Here is a 22,141-nt window from a genome sequence, read left to right as displayed (position 1 = left end):
GAACAAAAAAAGAGGAAATGAGGAAAAAACATGTTTAGTATCTTACAAATTATTAATGATTAATGATAAATGATTATTAGCATTTTCAACTATTGGTTAAGGAAAACACACAAAATTTGCAACCCTAGTTTGGAGAGGTGACTGTCACATCAACATTGAAAGTAACTAATACTTTTACTTAAGCTGATGACACCAGTACTTTCAATTTTGTAGAAATTTTGTCTGGCAGAGCCATTTGTTGAATAAGGTAACTTCACCTTAAAATGAGAAAAAATAAGAAAAAGTAAACATTATTCATGATTAATTGATTGCAAGCATTTTTAACTACGAAATAAAAAAAATAAAAAAATTGGAGAGAGACTGTGACCACTGAGCATAATAGAGATATAACTGATCCTTCCAGTGAAGTAAGATATGCCTACGGGCAACCACAGAGGCAAAAGCAATGATTACTACTCTCTTTTGAAGTACAACAGGTAATTTCTTCAGGAACACCAAAAATAGAGGTCAAGGGGCTTGGGACCACAGGTCTATTGAGGGCTTTTGAAAGTGTATCATAAAAAGAGGGCCAAAATGAACTTTGACTTCTGACTTGTGAAAATTGGTGTAATAAAGAGCAAAAACCTTATTTATCTCAGTTGAGTCTGTAACTACAGTTTGAGGGCTTTTGTAAATTTTAGTAATGAATCAAGGTTGACGCTTAAGTTGCAATGTTAGCAGTTGACTGGCTTTGTTGCCATACTCATAGTAGGTACTCTTTGTGCACTTTAGAGGAAGTTCTGCTTTATTCGTGGATACAAGATCAAATTTGGTTTGGCACTTGAGTCTCTCCATCTGAAGACTGGGTCTCAGAGAAGAGGACTGCTGTCTGTCAATTTGCAGAATAGCCTCCATCAGCTCCTGTTGCCTTTGTTTTTCCTGCTTGTGTACTCTCACATTGTACAAATGATCTCCCCAGGTATTACTACTTTAAAAGTTTCCCATAGCACAGAAAGAGAAATTGAATCTGATTTATTATTTTGAATAAAGAAGGAAATCTTCTCAGAAATATATATTTTTTGAAGATAATAAACCAATGTTCAATCTCCAATTTGGATGCTTTTCACATTTAAGAACCAATTCCAAATATAATAGAAGCGGGGTGTGATCTGAGATGACTAGTGCAGAATATTCACATAATTTCACTGATTTGTCAAGGGTAGGGTTAGCAACTAAATTAAGGTCTCCACCCAATATAAGATGGTGTGAATCCAAGCATGGAATTACAGAGAATAAGGAAGACATAAATTAGGGCAATCCCAGTTAGAGTCATAGACAGAAACAGTTTGCAACAATAATAATAGTAATAGTAATAATAAGTCTGATATAATTTGTCCCAGTGAAAACTGTAGCTGTCTGTGCAGTAAAATGGCTGTACCTCTTGAGCAGGTGTTGAAGCTAGAGTGAAAAATCTGTCCCGTCCCGTCCAGGCCTTGCACAGTATAGTATGGTCACATAAACGTTTTTCCTGAAGAAAGACAATTTCTGTTTTCATAGTCTTAAGATGTGCAAATACTCTGGCTCGTTTGATTGGTCCGCCAAGACCCTTGACATTCCAGTTTGCAAACCTAATGGATCCCAGCCTGTCTCTCTGACCTGTATCAGCCATTTAACCTTAATATCAGACTTTGGAGTGATATGGTAACATGAAAAGTCAGCCAAATAGAGTGAGTAGCACAGAGCAAGGTATCAACAACAAACACACAGGATTACATACAAAGAGTTCTTCCCATAAAGAAAAAAAGGTACAGAAAAAAACACATATTTGAACTGTAACAGATGTCTAAACTGACACTTAACCTAACAAATACTTACATACTTGTCCTAAACTCATCTTTGAAGACAGATGAGAAGCAAGAAATACTATACACCAGCAGTCAACTGTAATGTAGTTTGCTGCCCTTGTAATGTAATAGTGGTTGTACACCCATAAACAAGAGTCAACAGCGCTCGCTATACAAATAGTTTGTGCATTAAGTCTTGGCAAAATGGCAAATGCTGTCAATACTGTCCCTTCAGTTATCCTCAAACAAAATAATATTCAGAGGCCGTCTACATTGTCCATTCTATTATGAAAACAACAACTTGGAGTTTGACTGTAGCCTGTATTCAGTCATTAAAAAACAAGAAGAAAGAAAGAATAGTAAATTCAGAGGCCATCTGCAGCCTATGCTCAGTTATAAGGACGAGAGACAAAGAAAAAAGAAAAGGCCACCCGTAACTTGTATTCAGTTACTGAAACGAGTAGTAAGTAAAATTAAATTAAAATTCAGAAGTCTTCTGCTGCTTGCTTTCATATATCAGAGAAAAAAAATATTGACTTAGAAATATAAATTTCAGAGGCTGCCAGCAGCTTGTGTTCTAATATCAGAAACAGAAAGAGAAAAATTAAGAAAAAAAACAGAGGCCATCAGCAGTGTATCTTAAGACAACAGGAAAAATATAGCTCAGAATCGACAAATAAAATTGAGAGGGTGCAAGTTACATTCACTTTCTTCTGGAGTCTTGATAGAAACGCTCTGCCTCCTTGGCAGAGTCAAATATACAAGTCTGTCCATTAATGATGATCCGCAGGCAGGCTGGGTAGATGAGGCCAGAGCGTATTTCATCCTTGTACAGCAAAGCCTTTACTTTATTGAAGGTGGCCTGCTTCTTGGTGAGGGTGGTGCTGAAATCTTCAAAAGTCCTGATGGAATGCCTGTGGTATGAGATGTCCCAGTTCTTCTTGGCCCACTGCAGTACACGCTCCTTCTGAGTATATTTGTGGAAGCGCACAATAAAGGGCTGGGATCCTTGCAGTGGTTTTGGACCCAAGCCGTGTTGTGCGAGTTCCAAGTTGGGATCCAGTAGTGCGCCCCCAGTGACTTTTTTGAACAGTGCAGTCATGAAAAGTCATCCCTCTGGGATGCCAATCACAGGTTCTGGAGGTTCTGCCTTTTAGAACGGGAAACCAGATCTTTAATGGCAAGCTGCAACTTTTCATTAATCAGCGTAGAAAATGAAGTGGCCACATTGAGATGTGTAATTCCATCTGAATGACCACTGAAAGCCGTTTCCATTCCAGCGATAGATCTGCAATCTTTTGAAGAGAAGTTTGAATTGGAACCAGGGCAGTGGTTAAGGTGGTGGTAAGTTCACCTGTTACATCCTTACATAGCTTCTTAACCTCACCGACTAGCATATCAAGTTTTGACTGCTGGGCACTAGATGCCTCTGTGCTGGGGCTGCAGGGAGCCATCTTGCTAGCATCCTTGTCTTGTGGGCTGAAGTGTTGTGTCAGCTGTTGTTGACTTTTGCCATGACTGCAGTGACATTTACTCATTTTGGTTCAATAGAATAATAGTGGTACTTCTTAGGACTTGATGAGTGAAAAATGGTAACAAAAACCTGGGTGTAGATATTTAAATATGATAAAATATCAGGGATCAAACACCATGCATCCGATCACTCCATCCCACTAGGTCTTTGGCGTGCAGCAACAAAGATCACCAAAGTTTTATCTTAATTTCATCTGTATGCACAATACCACACATGGGGATACATTAGCTCAGTCACAATGATGACATACATCTGACAAAAAAATGGAAATGACCATACTTATGTGAGACCATCTGTACTATGTGATGTTGTACATTCAAACAGTCCCTTCAGTTGTGTTCTCAATGAAATGTGGTGGATTAGCTATATTGTATTCAGTACTGTATACTGTGAACCCAGCATGCAACCTAATGTCTTTAAATAATAAGTCAACAAATATATCCTGCTTCACTATGTGGAGCCTCATTCCAGGTATTTAATTTGGTGGTCTTTGTGGGTCATATGAGAAGGTATACATGGTCAGGACCTTAATATGTTTTTGCTCTTGGTGCCAGTGGAGCTTACAGAGGCTGGTATGTTGGAGAGTCACTGAGCTTGACTGAAAGGCCACCATACCTCTCAAGACGCTCGAGGAAAAGGCCAGAGGCTAAAAAAAAAACAGGAGAGTTCTGAACGCAGTCTTAGGAGAACACAGGTGCCTCAGCTGGATTGAAAATACAACACCCCCATGTGATACATGGGTGTGTGTGTGTGTGTGCGGGGGGGTTAGCCTGTAAGAAGTTAGTTAACCCATTTGAGGATGATAAAAAGTAAGTAATTGTGTAATGAATTATCAGCAACCTACAACATATGGAGTACATGTTGGTCTCTGATAATGGCACTCCTGAGATCATGGGAGCAGATAACTTAGTGTACAGAGGTGACATTTTGGCATGAGCACAGTATAAGGTCATGAAATGTTAAAAATGGAAAGAGTTTGTCCTCACTTATTTTGTGGTAATCTGCCTAATGGAATTTGACACTCAGGTGGAACTTTGAGCCTTATAGGAATGAATGTCACCAGAACCACTATGATGCTCTGGGGGATGACCGGGAGGTCCCAGAGTGGTAGAATAAATGTGGTTGGGGAAAGTGAAGGGCAGCACTTGTTAGCACCTCCTTATTACCACACACCCTTGTGCACAGTCCTTTACCCCAAGTGCAACAACTGTTCAGTGGCTGGCAGATCAGACTGTGTTTGTACTGGGCAGATTCCGCGTGCGTGCGTGCGTGCGTGCGTGCGTGCGACAGACAGACAGACAGACAGACAGACAGACAGACAGACAGACAGACAGACAGACAGACAGACAGACAGACAGACCGACCGACCGACCGACCGATCGACCGATCGACCGACCCACCGACCCACCGTTTTCATACTATTTCATTTTTGATTAGGTGCATAATTAAACTTCACCACAGCATCTACACATTCTAAGCGAATAAAAGGGTTATTTTTCTTCTCATGATTAATGCCTCAGTAAACTATTGTGTGCATGCATGAATCTTGTGCTGCTTGTTTGGTAGGAGGGGCTCAGAAAGGAGAAACAAAGTCTAACTTAGATGAAACTCAACAATCAACCATTTTTAGGCTTTGTACCTACTGCAGCTTTGAGATATATACACATAAGAGCAGCACTTACAGTAGGCAATGGCAGGTGTAAGTGTAAATACACATTATATCCATTATTACAGACATTATATACAAAATAAATAACCGCCTATGAATATGGTCTATTCACTACAGAACAGATATGTTCATTACAGACAGTAGTTTAAATTAGGGCGCAAAAAAGAAAAACTATCATTAGTTTAAAACGTCTAGACGAGGGTGTAAGTGGTGGAGGGGTCAAGAAAAGTTTAGAAAGGGGTGTGTGTGTGTGAGTGTGTGTGGTGGAGGTATCACTGTGCTGCAGAGTTCAGCAAAGTGACAGCTGAAATGAAAAAGTTGTTGCTGAAGCTGTTGGTCCTGGAATGGAGAGTCATGTCATGCCTCTCAGAGGGGAGGAGAGCAAAACAGTCTGTGACCAGAGTGAGAGGTGTTTCTGACGATGGGGAAGCAGTGATATGTTGGGCAGGTTTCACCCCTCTAAACCTCTGCAGGGCTTTCCAGTCTGGAACAGAGCAGTTTCCACACCACGCTGAGATTAGCAGCTAGTAGGAATGCTCTTGGTGGTGCAGAATCAGAGAACGTAGATAGCAAAACCAGCCACTGTTTGCTGTTTATCCAAGGCCAGAGCATACAATAGATTATTCTGAGCATGCTGGCATCACACAAGGGCAGACAGGGAACTCAGGCACACAATACTACTAGCTACAAAAATATTGTAGTTCACGTTGGGACCAACAACATGCATCTTAAGCACTCTGATATCACTACAGAGAGCTTAGCCTGGACTTCTGAGGTTGCCACAAAGATGAGTTGACATTGATTAATTGTCTCTGATCCCTTACCCATGTGGGGTAGTGACGAGATGTACAATTGGCTTCCACAGATAGAGCGGGGATTTGGTTTTGTTAATAACTGGCTTTCTCTCTTGGGCTGCCAGCACCTGCTGAGAGCGGACAGCTTCATCCTACTGTCCTACATCCTACTATTTCACCTGTGCCTCATAACACTGCTCCAGTTAATTTAGCACTTTTTCACCCCTTAGATTATGCAACTTTGACGGACATAGTCAGAAATCTTGGGTCCACTACCTGCTGCCTCGACACTCTGCCTACAAGTTTTCTTAAGGATGTTTTTAACTGCATAGCATCAGATATACTTCAGATAGTAAACAGTTCTCTTCAGTCAGGCCTTTTTCCAACGGCCCTGAAGACCGCAGTCATTAAACCTCTTTTAAAAAAGCCTAACCTGGATGCCTCAGTAATAAACAACTACAGGCCCATATCAAACCTACCTTTTTTAGGAAAGATCATTGAAAAGGTTGTTTTTCAGCAACTTAATGCCTTCTTGGTGCAAAACAATTTCTTTAATGTCTATCAGTCTGGATTTCGAGCACATCACATCACTGAGACTGCACTTGTAAAAGTTCTGAATGACATTCATCTGAGCAGTGATGCATCAAAGATTTCAGTTCTGGTATTACTGGACCTCAGTGCTGCATTCGACACAGTCGACCATAAGACTCTGCTCGACAGACTTGAAAAGTGGGTGGGACTTTCTGGCACTGTGCTAAATTGGTTTAAATCTTATTTACAAGACAGGGATTTCTTTGTGTCACTTGGCAATTATGAATCTGTGCGAACAAAAATGACATGGAGTTCCTCAAGGGTCCATTCTTGGGCCTCTTCTGTTCAACATCTATATGCTCCCTCTTGCTCGGATTATGGAATATCACAACATCTCCTACCATACTTATGCAGATGACACACAACTCTATATTACAGTGTCACCAGATGACTACAGTCCCCTACATCTGTTAAATAAGTGCAAAACTGAGATAGTTGTTTTTGGCCCTAAAGAACAAAGATCTAAAGTGAGTGCTCACCTTGAATCCATGACACTAAAACCTAAAAATCAAGCCAGAAATCTTGGTGTTATTCTGGACTCAGACCTGAATTTCACCAGTCATATAAAGACAATTACTAAATCAGCCTACTACCACCTTAAAAACATAGCAAGAATTAAAGGACTTCTGTCTGGGGAAGATACAGAAAAACTTGTTCATGCTTTCATTTTCAGCAGGCTGGACTATTGTAACGGTGTCTTCACAGGTCTGAGTAAAAAATCAATCAGACAACTGCAGCTCGTCCAGAACGCTGCTGCCAGAGTCACCAACACCAAGAGAGTGGAGCACATTACACCAGAACTTAAATCACTGCACTGGCTTCCCGTGTGTCAAAGGATAGACTTTAAAATCTTGTTATTTGTCTACAAAGCACTAAATGGTCTCGGGCCTAAATATATCTCTGATTTGCTTGTACGTTATGAAGCACCAAGACCCCTCAGATCATCTGGAACAGGTTTACTCAGTGTTCCCAGGATCAGAACCAAACAAGGTGAAGCAGCCTTTAGTTTCTATGCTCCCCACCTGTGGAACAAACTTCCAGAACACCTGAGGTCAGCTGAAACTGCCGGCTTATTTAAATCAGGTCTTAAAACATTACTGTTTACTGCAGCCTACCAGTGAAGTGGATACGTTACATATTTTTAGGATAATCTGTAGCTATTGTTTTATATTCGTCTGCTTTTGTTTTATGTTTGCTTCTTTCTTTATATGCATTTCTGTAATGTTTTAAACTATTTATTGTCCTGCTTTTAGCTTTTGTTTTTAATTATCTATTGTTTCTAATTTAATGCATTTTCAAGTTCTGTAAAGCACCTTGAATTGCCTTGTGTATGAATGGTGCTATATAAATAAAATTGCCTTGCCTTGCCTTGCCTTACTGGAGTTGCCACGGCACTTTTGTCTGGCAATATAGACAGGTGTTTAAAGCAGGTTTAACACTTGGCAGTTGGCAGGACTTGGCAGTTCTAAGATGATTAGTAGGTATGCACCGATCGACTGGCCAGAGACCGGAACCAGCTGGTCTTCTGCATGACTGGCCCTGACTGGTGACCGGATGGTCAGCACCACATATCTGATTCTGCACCGCTCATATTCGCACAAATGCTCTGCACGATGGTTGCGTCATGCGCACAGCAGGCACTAACCATAATATCACACCCACCACAGCGCTGATCACAGCAGCACACACTCAAACACATGCTTGCATGAAGTTGGTTCGAAGAACAGGACAAAGAGAAGACAGACTGTCTAGACCAGGGGTGTCAAACTCATTTTGGTTCAGGGGCCACATACAGCCCAATTTGATCTCAAGTGGGCGGGACCAGTAAAATTAAAGCATAATCTATCGATTATTCTGCCGATTAATCGAGTAATCAGATAAGAAATATTGCGTGTTCTGCACGTTCTGTTTTTCTATTACATTACTTTTGCTTTATTTAAGAACAATGGTAAACTGGTAAATTGCTAAAGTAAAAATACTCAGTAAAGTAACTTTACTTTCACTGTAGATTTACTTTTATTGTATTTACTTTACTTTTTACTTTTTTTTTCCAAGTACAAAGGTAAAAGTAAAGGTAGTAATGTCTGCAGAAACCACAAACAGAAGATGGAACTAACTCTTTTAACTGAAACAGTCACCAGAATGTTTTGTTAACATCACAACATTTTTCTTCTGGAGCAGGACGCTCCCAGACCCCCAGAGGACAGAGGACTGGTTTACCAACATGCCACCTTTTTCTCCTCTTATGAGTTTGCAGGTCTGTATTTTGTAATCAAAAAATACTAATAAGAATACCATTAAAGTACAACAACAGCAATAAAAATGTTGATTTTCAAAAATGGAAACAATAACATACAAGATTTTTAAATTGTAATTAGGTATTTTTACATTGTGGTATTAGTACTTTTACTTAAGTAAAGAATCTGAGTATTTTTTACATCACAGCAGGTCAGTGATCAGTGTTTCAGTTACTCTCTGTGGATCAGTGAATAGTGTTTTATTTATGGCGGCCCGCCACATTAAAAACATCGGCACCACGACACGCACCTTTTTCGGTTGTGTCTAACTCTCACAACTCAGCAGACTGTCTGTAAACAGCATGATGTTACAATCTGCAGTGTTTTACACAAAGACTTCATTTGTGTGGACACCCAGGTATGGTTTGTCACCAATTTTGTCATTTTTATTTTTTTAATCAGTCCGAGAGGATGACGGTATCAGTGATTGATTAGTGATCAGTCTGCCCTCCTCTCCTCCCTCACCTGTTCACTCTGCTGTGAGAAGATCTGAAAGTTTCTCATAGAGAAACACAGACTCTCCTGTTTTCTGTATAGGTCTCCTTATACAGTTGTTTAATCTTATGAGTGCATCTGGTTGGTGTCAATGTCATTAACCATCACGTTAGTTTCGACTGTTGTAATAAACTCCGTCATTAACAACAGTCTTCTCCACATGCCGCTTCTCTGCTGCTGAGAAAACTGAATCGCGGGTGGATTAATATGTAGGGAAAAACCCAGAATGTGAGTTAGGTTTTGTCTTTTTGTCTTTATAAAACATTCTCAACAGATCAGATACAGACAGGGTCAGAGAATCACACTGACCTCCTCTCTGTGTGTCTGTACTGTACGTGTGTGTATGGAGGAGCTGCATTGATGCAGAGAGGAGAGATGCTGCAGCCGTGTGATAATAAATTACAGCAAAATTTAAATGTCAGCACTCATCAATACTCTGGTCTTTAATAACCCCCACATGCACAACACAGTGTGATGTACAGTTGTACAGGTTTAAACATATTTTAGTAATCAAATTACTCAAATTACTCTAGGAATGGTTTCAACACCCTTCTCTGTAACTTTCACACTTTGCAAAGTCATCCCGTGGGCCGAACTGGACCCTCTGGCAGGCCAGTTTTGGCCTGCGGGCCGTACATTTGACACTCCTGGTCTAGAATGAGACAGAGCAGCTGACGGTGTCACCAAAAAGTGGTAAACTTTCTAGCTCTTCATGCTAATGTTAGCCAGCAGCAGACTGTTGTTAACAGACAGTTAAAATCTCACTTCCTGTTCTGGTTGAAGAATAAACAATCTGTGTTGATGTGTCTCTTCAAACATTTTCTCATCTCATCCATTTCACTTCTGCATCCGTTTTTCTCACTGCAAATTTTTATTACAGCAAACTGTTGGACCGCATCTGTCTCTGGTTTGTTAACATCTAAAATTGCATCCTGTGAAATCTCACGAGACTGCATTCCCTCTAGTACATAATATTAATAAAATAATAATAAAATCAGGCCTGGCTGTAATCTGGAGCACTTTTGCAGAAAAAAGAGAAAAAAAGTAATTTAATAGTCAGCGTTTTATTATGAAAATCCAATTTAGTTTTACAAGAAAAGTTGCAAAAATGTTTGTGAATGCTGTCAATCATAGTTCTTAGAAAGACTGAAAATAGGAAATAGGAATAGGCAGGTCAGACCCTTAAAAAAAATTTGAAATCAGAATCAGCCAAGAAAATTGGAATCGGTGCATCTCTAGCGATTAGAAAACCCATCATGGAGACTGCTTACTTCCCCCACCACTTTATTCTAGTGGTGCAAATCAGAAGTTTCATCATGATATAATACTATATTCATTCACTGGACAGCAATACAATATTTGCCGATATCGAAACATCCATTAATATGTCCATTTTACATTCAGTTGCGTTTATGTTACATTTATGAAAAACAATTAAATTATGAATTTACAATTTAATAACTGAACTCATAGACATGCCATGTGAATTTAGGTGTATCTTAAAGATGACAATGTGTTGATATTTTCACTTTGCATCGATCAAATTGGATCGTTGAACACTGAGTTGACATATCAGTTCAGATCGATGTATTGTTGGACCACTTTATTCATAGACTTTCTTCCTTTAAAATGCCAGTAACAGTAATCTGATTACCATGGCTTCTTGATGTGAATTTCACCCTTTCTGGCCTCACTGATTCAGTTCCATCACTCCCTACAAATGCTAAACATTTAAAGAGATCTACACCCAGTGTTACAGAAGAAACACATACTCTTAAACAGGCCTCCATGAAAATGAAATGTAAATGGTGAAAATCAGAAGTTTCTAGGGATGTAATGATACATTCAACTCATGATTCGATACGATTTCCAATACTGGCTTCACAATACAATTTTTTTTTAACAGAATGAGCTTGCAGATAGAATTATGACAGAAAAATATGCCTGGAATTATTTCTCAGACAGAAAACACAACATGTCTGAGGTAGGGTGTAGCTGCAAAACACAAACTATGCAATAAATGTATTAAAAAATATACAGTATATTTAAATATATAAAAACTACAACATATATTTTCTCTTCTCTTTAACAAATTAAAGAGAATCCCTTTTAATTTATTTTTTATTTCTGAGGTAGAGTAAAATGTGCAAAACAATCCATATGTCCTCTTCTTAAAAGTGCAACTGACATATTTTATCTTACATAACAAAAAAATAAATACTGGATTTTTAAAACAAATCCTACATCAATTTAACGAATAATACAAATAAATGAAATCTCTTGAAATAAACAAACTAAGGCTTGCATGTGTTCCTAGTTTGAATTCTGCTCTCAGTGTGGATTGTCCTTTTAACAGTTTCTTTGCTCAGGCAGTGTCGACTTGAGCTTGTCGCTATGTTGCCAGGTGACATGCTGCATCATGTTGGTTGTGCTACTTGTGTAGGTCATCGCTCTCTTGCAGTATTTGCATACAGCCTTAATCTTGTCTGTGATCTTCTCGCCCTCTTCATTTTTGAACACAGGGAGCCCTATCTTATGTTGATCTAAAGAGCAAGTGGAAAGCACAAGGCGCAATGGATTTAATTTATTCAAGGTGTGTCCAAATCCAGTTTTGCTGTCTTGTGCCAGGAGTGCAGGGGTATCCTGCCCTGTCCTGACCCTTGCACCACCAGCGCACACCTATCAGATGTGCCCAAGTGCCCTCATTAATTCACCAGCGAGTTTAGGCCGAACATGCAATAAGCCGACGAGAAAGTCATCACCTTTCAGAAGCAGGTGTGCCAGGAAGTGTTGGCAGCATGATGGTGGATTTACCAGGAGAAAACAAAAGGAAAAGATTTTCAAAGCAAGGAGACAGATCTCCTGGTTCAAGGACCACGAGAGCGCGCAATATATCATCCTCATCTTCTCCTTCCATCCTCACTCCTCCATCCCACTAACACTACTGTGGGTACAGGAAACTGGAATTTGAAAGTGTTTCTTAAGTTTGAAGTGTGCAAAATTATGCATGGTATATCCAACCAGCTTTCTTAAAAGCACATATACCTGTTTCTCTCTGGGTCGGGCTGGTCTTGTGCAGTCTTACACGCTCTGCTCTTTAAAAATGGCATTGCGATTCATTTTTCATCAAAAACCAATTTCAGTGATCACACAATTGTATTGATTTTTAACTGTCTCATGATGCCTAGAAGTTTCTATCTTGTTCTGGAGTGTGTGGAGTGTTTTGGAGAATACACGTACTCTGTCTACTGCAAAAACAGCCTATTTCTAATCATAAGCATAATCCTAGATTTCTCCTTCTTCTTCTTCAATGTTGCTAAACTTACTCAAAGGTCACTATGCAGACATGGGGACAACATGCAAACTACACACAGAACCAAACTCAGAACCTTCTTGCTGTGCAGTGACATTGCTAACCGCTGCACCACCGTGCCATCCTGCAGGTTTAATGTACAAGAAACAGTGTATTCTAACAGATAAATCACAGTGATTACAAACAATAAGTTCTCAAACATCCCACATCCACCATGGTGAAATAGATTTACAAATGAAGTGTGACATGCAGTCAACTTTTCAAAAACAGAGGTAACATAATATTTGTGCTTGCTTTGCTAGCAGGTTATTTCCACTTTAAAATCAGACAGGATATTAGCAGATGTGGTCAGCAGCTATGATGATGCATTAGCAGCCAGAACACAGTGACACAGTGAAGACCACACACCACCCAAGTCCCACTTATTCTTTGTGACCTGGATCACTACAGTGTACAGTCAGAGACAGTGTATTTGTGTGTTTGTGTGTAGGCGAAAAACAAGAAAAAGTTCACCATTTAACCACACAATCTATCAACCTTTATGTAAAGACCGTTAAGGATGAATGATTAGTAGGCCGATGCCATACTCAACAGGTCAGCACATTTTAATAGTTCTATTAGTGTGCACATTGTAAGGTGGATGTGTTCTCACCTGTATTGCCTGGTCTCTCTCTGTTTTAAGAGAATGTAGCAAGACAGTCAAATCCTGCAGCTCTTGTTCTTTGTCCTTCAGCTCTGCTTCAGCCTGATAGAGAACAACATGAAACTTCTGTTAGTATCATTATCAACTACATCATTCACGATCCAAAAATAAACCGAAATGAACCATAATGTCTAATTCAATATAGTGAGTGATTATTGAATAATCACTCTTATATCACAGGTACTCTGTTTGGAGTATTACAAACCACCTGCCTCACCCGCTTTTCTGCCTGTGGAAACTAAGTAAGGCATTCACAGTGATCCTTCCTCTCTTTGTTCATGTATTGTTTACGTTTTTGTCACAATTCTTGTCTTTCATGCTCTGTGTTTGTACCACGCTTTTGATATGCAGTCACATATGGGTACTTGGCAATTTATGTTGTATTACTTGTATTACCCCCCACAAACACACACACACACACACACACACACTCCATCTCTATGTGTTCCGCTCTCACCTTTAATTCAAGACATACCTAACATGGAATCATGCAAATGATTAACTTCATAACATGGAATGTACGTGGCATGATCAAATTAAAGGCTGATATATATTTTATACAAGAAACACACTTAACAATCTCAGAATTGCAATATCTTAAAATTAAACAATAAGATGAAATATTTTCATCAACACACAACAGTAAAGTTTCAATTTTAGTAAGTAAAACTATTCCATTTATCCACAACATATCCATCACTGACCCAGATAATCATTATTAATGCATCTATTAATCCAAATCCAAAAAAACAAATACTCAAGTAAAATACAGATATTTAAAAAATGTACTTAAGTACAGTACTCAAGTAAATGTACTTCACTACTGTCCACCACTGCAAACAGGCCAATGAAAACCAGGACCTATGAACAAAAAACTAAACACTTCAGAAGCACAGGCTTGCAGTGAGGATGTTAATGATTAATCATTAATCAATTAAGCACCATTAAGAATTTAACCAATTAAAAATGTATTCATGGCTTTTTAATAAATTTTCTAGAAATGGCAGCAACTGTACTTGATCTGACATCATTTTGTCTGGCAAAGACATTTGTTGAATAAGTAAACTTAAAATGAGAAAAAATCTGAAAAAGTAGAAATTATTCATGATTGATCGCTTGCAAGCACAAAATCTGACTGAATTTGACCAAATTTGAGAAATGACCATGACCACTAAGCAGAACAGAGGAGGAGTTGGGAGAGCTATAGATTCAAAACAACACAAACTCTTTGATTTCATGCTGCTACAGATAATACACTAAATATCAGCAGTTAAAAATTAATCAATATTCCCGAGTAGTTTTTGAGACAAATACATTGTACTTTTACCTAAGTATTTTTTGTAACACCAAAACATTTACTTGTAACTGAGTAATATTAATATTAATATATCTTTTACACTACTGCATGTTAACATAGGTTGATTATGTATTCTACTGGCTTATTGAGGTCACAGTCATTTGTGCCAGATCTGCTGCTCATCTTCACCTTTTTTGTGTATGATATTTTCCAGTTGTGTTTTAAGTTGGTTCAGTTCCTTTTGTAGTTGTTCACTGGGGTTGTTGGTATATCGGCTTGTTAAATGTTTGATTTGTTGCTCAAGGGTATTTTCCAGTTCTTGTCGCTGTTTCTTCTTGTATGATGAACATGATATGATTTTACCTCTCATTACTGTTTTACCTGTTTCCTATAATAATGATGATGAGATTTCTGGAGAGTCGTTCATCTCCAGGAAGGATGCTCTCTTTCTCTGGACCATAGAGGTGAAATCGGGATCTTCTAAAAGTGATGTGTTAAAACGCCATCTTGTAGGATGTTTGATATGTGCTAGAGTATTTATCAGTAGTGAAACTGATGCGTGATTGCTGATTATAATTGGATGGATAGTGTTCTCTTGGATATGTTGAGTAAATGATTTACTTATGAGAAAGAAATCAATTTTCGAGTGAGATTGATGGAGGTGGAAGAAATATGTGTATTCTGTCAGTGATAGGTTTTTCATTCTCCAACTATTGCCAAGTCCATAATCCTCCATGTACTGTTTTATTATTTCAGTGGAGTGCCAGTTTCTTGAGATGCCAGAGGTACTTGAGCAGTCAATTGTGGGGTTGATAACGGTATTGAAGTCTCCAGCTAATATGATATTTGTGGAGTCATGTAATAAGGAGAAGAAAATTATGACAGAAAGAAGGGTCGTCACCAGGGATGTAACGATACATTCAACTCACGATTCACGGCTTCACGATAGGATTTTTTCAAGATTTTTTTAACAGAGTGAGCTTGCAGGACAAATTATTACTGAAAAATATTCCTGTAATTATTTCTCAGACAAAAAACACAAGATGTTTTTTTTTTATCTCTGAGGTAAACTGCAAAACAACCCATATGTCTTAAAAGTGCAACTGAAATCATATTTTACCTTAAATAAAAATAAATAAATATTTTGGATTTGAAAATTGTATTTTTAAAACAAATCTCACATCAATATGACAAATGAATGAAATCTCTTTAAATAAACAAACACAAGCACTTGAAAATTACAGCAGAAAATTGAATCTGCGCATCACTGGTCTACAACAAGGAATAGAGGCAGGTAATCCAACTGCCTTTGTCACCGAACTGCTGTATGAACTGTTTGGGGAAGAGAAACTGGGGCCGCATCCGTTAGTAAGCATAGCCCACCGCGTAAGACCAGCCTCTCAAGATGGTAGCCACTGCATGATTGCTCGGCTCCACAGCTTTGAGGTGAGACGCACTATCCAGCACCTGGTAGGCGCGTTGCGGGACAAACTAAATTATCGAGGACAAAAGATTCGAATATACCCAGATATGACCATAGAGCAACGGAAACAGTGGGCCCAGTTCAACGACATCAGTGGGGTCTTACACTCGGCCAACCTGAGACATGGCATGACTCACCTGGCCAAACTGCTGATAACTTTCAAGGACAAAACACACTCCTTCAGCAGAGCAACAGAGGCGATGGAATTCTTCGAGCAACAGGTGAAACCCTCTCTTAGTACAGTATACTCCACTATGGATTGAAAACTCTGATAATAGTTTTGGTATGTATAGACAAAACTTCAAGAATTAATATCAATTTGCCAAGCACTCGTGCTCTAATCAACCTGATATCTGAGTATGCTCTTCTTGATATATGACATACACATAATCCTCACAAAAGGGACTACACATTCTATTCTGGAAGACATCATTCTTTCTCAAGAATAGATTATATATTAGTCTCTTCTCAAATTACTCAAATGGTCTCTAAGGCAGAAATTGTTTACATGTCACTATCAGACCACCATGCAAATTTATGTATTATATTTATGTATAAGTTGTACTTCAATTCCTAAATGTGCAACCCGGTGGAGCCTTAACACATCTCTTCTGCAAAATACTACCTTTTGCGATCAGTTTAGAGAAGCGCTAAAGGAATTTCTACAAATAAATAAAGATTCAGTCTCAGATGCTCGGATTTTGTGGGACGCCATCAAGGGATTTATAAGAAATAACTCAATATCTTTTGCATCTAGCCAAAATAGAGCCCAGTTAAGAGATCACCAATTTGGAGCATGCCCTTGCATCACTAACACGCCAACAACATGATTCTTTTTCAGTTGAACGAGAAAAAGAAATATCTTTGATTAAATGTAAGTTAAATGATATCCTTGGAAAGAGGTCAGAGTTCTTAATTCGTAGAGCAAGGCAATCGCATTACTGCGATGGTAGTAAACCTAGTTTTCTACTTGCCAGTAAATTGCATAACAATCATGTGGCAGTAATACCTTCAATCCAGGCAGAGGATGGTTCCCTCATGCATGATCCTCTATTTATTAATCAACAATTTTAAAAATGTTAGCAAAATTTGTATCAAAGTGAAGCAAATTACACTTTTTTTACAATATTAGTTCTTTCTTTCAAGAATTAGCTTTACCAAGCCTTTCAACAGAGGAAAAAAACACTTTAGATACAAAAATACTGGCGTGAAGTTTCCAACTGAGAAAATGTAAAAGGAAATCAAATTTGTTTGCAATGTTTCTTAGTCTGACTGAAGAGTTGTTGGTTCAGTTAATGTCTTATAAGCTTATTGAACACGTTTTCTGAAGTACAAATGAACTACTATCACATTTGTTTGACGAGAAAGTTTATTTATTTTAAGCCATTACAAAATTACCCCAACTTGTCTATTCAAATTCAGTCAACTTAAAATTTTCAGGCCATCTGAAAGCTAACTTTTTAAAGTTAAAATTAATAGTCTATATTTACAGTGTGCTTGTTTTTTTCAATACAAAGTAATAGCAGTTTCAAAGAAATATATGGAGGCAACATGAATTCAGATTCAAAACGTAGAATATGCAAACTCTACTATGCATGTGCACCAGTAGAGCCACACATGCTGTGCAGAAGGGTGCGTGTATACTGTGTGAGAGACTGACCTGGTCTCTAGCCTGGGTCAGGTCTTGTATTAGCTGCTCATTAGCAAGGTAGTGATCCATCTTCATGTCCTCACAGCATCTCTGCCACTCCAGCTCCACCTGGACTCGCATCTGTTCTAAGGCCCTCTCTCTCTTCAAACCAGCACTCAGCTGCTGCTTGTACCTGACAACACACACACACACACACACACACACACACACACACACACACACACACACACACACACACACACACACACACACACACACACACACAAATTTCACAGATCATTAAAACAGTTCAGATTAGCTCCTATAACTGTCATCCAGACATTTAAAGCTGGATAATCACAAATCTCCCCCCTTTTGTTTTGCTCATACTTATATCACCTTCAAATGTAATTTCTTAAGCTTAAATGAGACTCTTCCCCATACTCATATGTTTTTACTAGGGCTGCAAGATGAATTGCAATTTCATTGAAATTGCAATATGGCTTTCTGCAACTTTAAAATTCCATGAGGTGCAATATTTGTTAAAGGAACCTTTAAATGAATTAATGTGGTGAGGCAGAGATGTCCTGTCCTGCACATCAAATTCTACAAACTTAAAAAAACATCTTCAGTTGATACAGATTGCTACCAAAAAACGAATCACACCATAGTCATTTTAACATGTTTTTCAATCAAAATTAGAATAAGTATGGAAATTTATCATAACATCTAATATGGCAATTGCAATATCAGTCAAAATAATTGCAATTAGATATTTTTTCAAAATCACTCAGCCCTAGCTTTTATCCGCCTCCATCTATACATCCTTCTCCTCATTTCATTTGCTGTCTACCCCCATTTTCCCTCTGGTGTCTCACCCCTCCATCTCCTCCTTGCTCCTCTCCTGCTCAGTCCGAAGTTTTGTTTCCCTCTCCTGCAGGGTGATAATCTCTGTATCCTTGACAACCATCTCACTGGAGACCTGAGTGATGTACATGTCCCAGCCAGTCCGGGTTGTTTCCACCTCTGTGCGAAGCCTTTGACAACACACACACACATGCACAAAGGATCTCTGGTCAGCTGGTTAGATAATCACTGCTCACAGCTGCTGGTACCTGTACACACTGCTTGAGCAGCCACATATGGTACACACACTGCATTTGCAATAAATACAGAAACATACAAAATAAAGCTCAACAGATATCAGGTTTGTTAATGCCAATATTATGATTTTTGTTCTTTTGTCTTTTTTTTCATCAGTGTCCGTCTCACCTCTGGATCATCTCATCTTTCTGTCGCATGGCTTCCTGTTGGCTCCTCTGTGTGCTGTGTACTTTTGCAGCCAATACTTCCATATTCTTCTGTAGTTTGACAATGTGTTTCTCAACCTTCTGCAGCTGATCTTTCTGGGCCTGATACTGAGCCTCGAGCTGTGCATCACACTTCATCAGAGCCTCGATCACATCCTTATATCTTGACAGAAACAACCATGCAGTTAGACATGACCAAGAGTCACCAATTAAAATAGCATGCATGTCTTTGGACTGTGGGAGGAAGCCGGAGAACCCATTTCAGGCCCAATTAAAGTTCTTATTTAGAGGACTTCATAGTCTGCCCAGTCTGTCTGTCCTGAGTCTATCAGTGCACACATGTGCATGAGCACCTGGGTGTGCTGAGTACTGTCAGCCACTAGGAGACAGCGTTATGCAGACGTGGGGCCCCATCTTACGCCCGGCGCAAAGCCATTGCCCCGCCAGCGCAAGTGGTTTTGCTATCTTACACCAGTGCAAGTGCCATTTTTGCCATATGTGTAAGATAGCAAACGCACTTGCGCTGGGTCTGTGCTGCTGTGGGCGGGAGGTCTAAACATGAAGGCAAAATGAAGGCGTGGTCGGCGCGTTTGCTATCTTGTGCTCAGCAAACTGGGGTAAAGACCACTTGCGCTTTAGTCCAGCCAAAACCTGGTCGAAGTGCAAAGTCTGTGGTCTTTCAAGACAACATAGCACCCAGCGGGCTTGGCTGAAACACACACACACACATCTTCACAATCACAAAATACCTTCATCTATGGCCATTCTCTTCCTCACACGCGAGTGTGGATTAGTCAAGTGTTATCTGAACATGTTTTCTATCAGAAATTAAATGTAAATATTGAAGTTAAAAGCATTCGCGAATGTGTCATGCTTGGCTGAGGCGCACATGTCTCTACAAACACAGAACACTTTTCATTAATGTCAAACAGTCGTGTGCGCCTGTGTCTTAAAAGATCAACTCACTAATAAGGAAAAAAAATATAATTATAAAGCCTAATAAATCTAAACAGACCTGCAAAGTGCGCACGGGACAGGATCACAGCTGTCAGATCGTCTTTATCAGATGAGTCAGCATGACAGGTGGAGCAGCTGTAGTGTTTGTGTCTGCGTGTTTGTTATGATCCAGAAAAACAATGTTTAAACAATTATGATCTATAACATGCAAAAGACATTATATATGAACCTGAAAGAAAAAGTTATGTGTGCTTCTATCAGAGCTGGTTGGATATATCTGTGCGTAATTTTGTGCACTTCAAACTTCAGAAACTCTCTCTGATTGTTTCGCAGCAGGTCAAAGGAGCGAGGATGGGAGGAGGAGATGAAGATTAGGTGGGAGAGAAGAAGAAGGAGGAGCGCAAAGAGCCAAACTTCTCCTCCACCTGGTTCAGGTGGGCCAGTGGAACCGGGAACCTTCACGGCTAGACTGGATTGGTTCGCCTCCCCTCTCTACTGCACCTTCTCTCTCCCCGCTCCACAGCCAGAGTTAATACTGATGATGATGATAATAGTTAATTATAAAATACAACATACTTTCAAGGTGCTTCAGGTTAAAATATAAGCAGTTACATATCTGCATGACATTTGCGGTTCATTTATTGTATTGGTTTTTGCAGGCATTAATATAAAATAAATTTACACGTGAAGCTGTTTTGGAGACGTCTTGCTGTCTCCATATATTACATTTTCACTCCTTGAACCAGGAGATCTGTCTCCTCATTTTGAAAATCTTTTCTCTTTGTTTCCTCCTGGTAAATACGCCCTCATGCTGCCACTGCTTGCGCACCTGCCTTTTAAAGGTGATGAGAGCTGACTTTCTGATTGGTTTATTGCATGTTCGGCCTAAACTCGCCTGTGAATTAATGAGGGAACATGGGCACACCTGATAGGTATATCCTGCTTTGCGCTGGTGGCGCAAAAGGTAGGGCAGGGCAAAATATCACTCCCGCCCCTGGCACAGGTTGGCAAAGGTGGATTTGGACACACCTTGAATAAATTAAATCCAATTCGCCTTGCACTTACCACTTGCGTTTTAGATCAGTGTAAGATAGGGCCCCAGACCTCAAAAGATTGTGGAGATCGAGCAGAATTTAACGCCCCTGTATCTTCATCGATAAAAAGCTAGAAAAATATGTCCAGCATCAAAGAGGGTGACTAGTCAGAGGCTACAGGCTGCAATTCACCACAGTGCCTCCTGGCTTCCACAGTGTCAGCCTAAGGTATTCCAGAAGGGAATATCTACCTTGTTAAATAAAAATGACATACCAATAGTTCCACACAAGCAGAGGCCGGAGGATCTCGATTCAAGGTATTTCCCTGTCCCAAAGAAAGGGGGGCACAGCATATGTTTCTTCCTAAACTTTCACATCTTAAACATGTTTCTCAGAAGACACAAGTTCTGTATGCTCATGCATTCAGCCCTGATAGTCTAAATGTACCAAAGCGATTGGTTCACACCGATCGACGTGAAAGCATATTTTCACATTCCCATTTATCTAATTCCCATTTTATAGCTAGTACTTCCATTTGGCCTATTTCTGAGCCCTGAGCAGAACATCCACCAAGCATGTGAGCAGCAGCCAGTCATCCAGAAAGGTGTTCTGGATGACTGGCTGCTGCTCACATGCTCGGAGCAGGAGGCTGTAACTCACAGACATTGTGTTGGCACACCTGGCTGATCTTTGTTTTGTGGTTATAAGGGAAAAGTGTGTGTGTGACACAGAGATAAGACATAGTATTTCTGGGTCTGATGTTGAACTTGCTCTCTTACATGACTCTTCTGTCAGCTGAGAGAATGGAAGCATTCAGGTGCACTCTGGCATGTTTTAACATAAGACATCGGGTCATGTACTGTCTGTCTCAGGCTGCTGGGGCTGATGGCATCAGCACTGTTGGTAGTGGGACTGGGCAGGCTGTACATAAGAGATTTGTAGTGTTGGGTGGCTTCTCTCAAACTGGATACCATGCGTCAGGCAGTGCAGGGTTATGGTGACTGCGCCATGATGTCACGGTGTTGGATTTTGTTGGTTATTTCCTGTTTTATTTTGGTAGTTTCTGTTCCTCTCTGATGTGTTTTGGTTTTACTTCCTGTCTTTGTCTGTTTTCCCGCTCCTTTTGATCACCTATTATTTTCACCTGTCTTCGACTGCCCTCACCTGTGCCTTGTTATCCTCCCCTCCCCTCCCTATTGTATTTAATCCTG

General features: G+C 39.6%; 1 protein-coding gene across 3 annotated transcripts in view; it reads right to left on the bottom strand.

The window, feature by feature from the left end:
- Positions 1-22,141, bottom strand: part of ccdc57 (coiled-coil domain containing 57) — a 54,765-nt gene that overhangs the window by 20,726 nt on the left and 11,898 nt on the right. For all 3 annotated transcript variants that reach the window (XM_084740904.1, XM_084740905.1, XM_084740906.1), the window contains exons 8-11: positions 18,902-19,102; positions 18,508-18,666; positions 17,660-17,822; positions 13,169-13,261 (exon numbers count right to left, since the gene is read on the bottom strand). In XM_084740904.1, coding sequence (XP_084597030.1) covers positions 13,169-13,261; positions 17,660-17,822; positions 18,508-18,666; positions 18,902-19,102 — 616 coding nt within the window. The remainder of the gene's footprint in view (positions 1-13,168; positions 13,262-17,659; positions 17,823-18,507; positions 18,667-18,901; positions 19,103-22,141) is intronic.

This window comes from Lutjanus erythropterus, chromosome 17 (assembly GCF_056507025.1).
Source record: "Lutjanus erythropterus isolate fLutEry1 chromosome 17, fLutEry1.hap2, whole genome shotgun sequence".
NCBI classification, from domain to species: domain Eukaryota; kingdom Metazoa; phylum Chordata; class Actinopteri; order Lutjaniformes; family Lutjanidae; genus Lutjanus; species Lutjanus erythropterus.
Note: the sequence above shows the minus strand (reverse complement) of the source record. Positions and strands in the feature narration are given on the sequence as shown.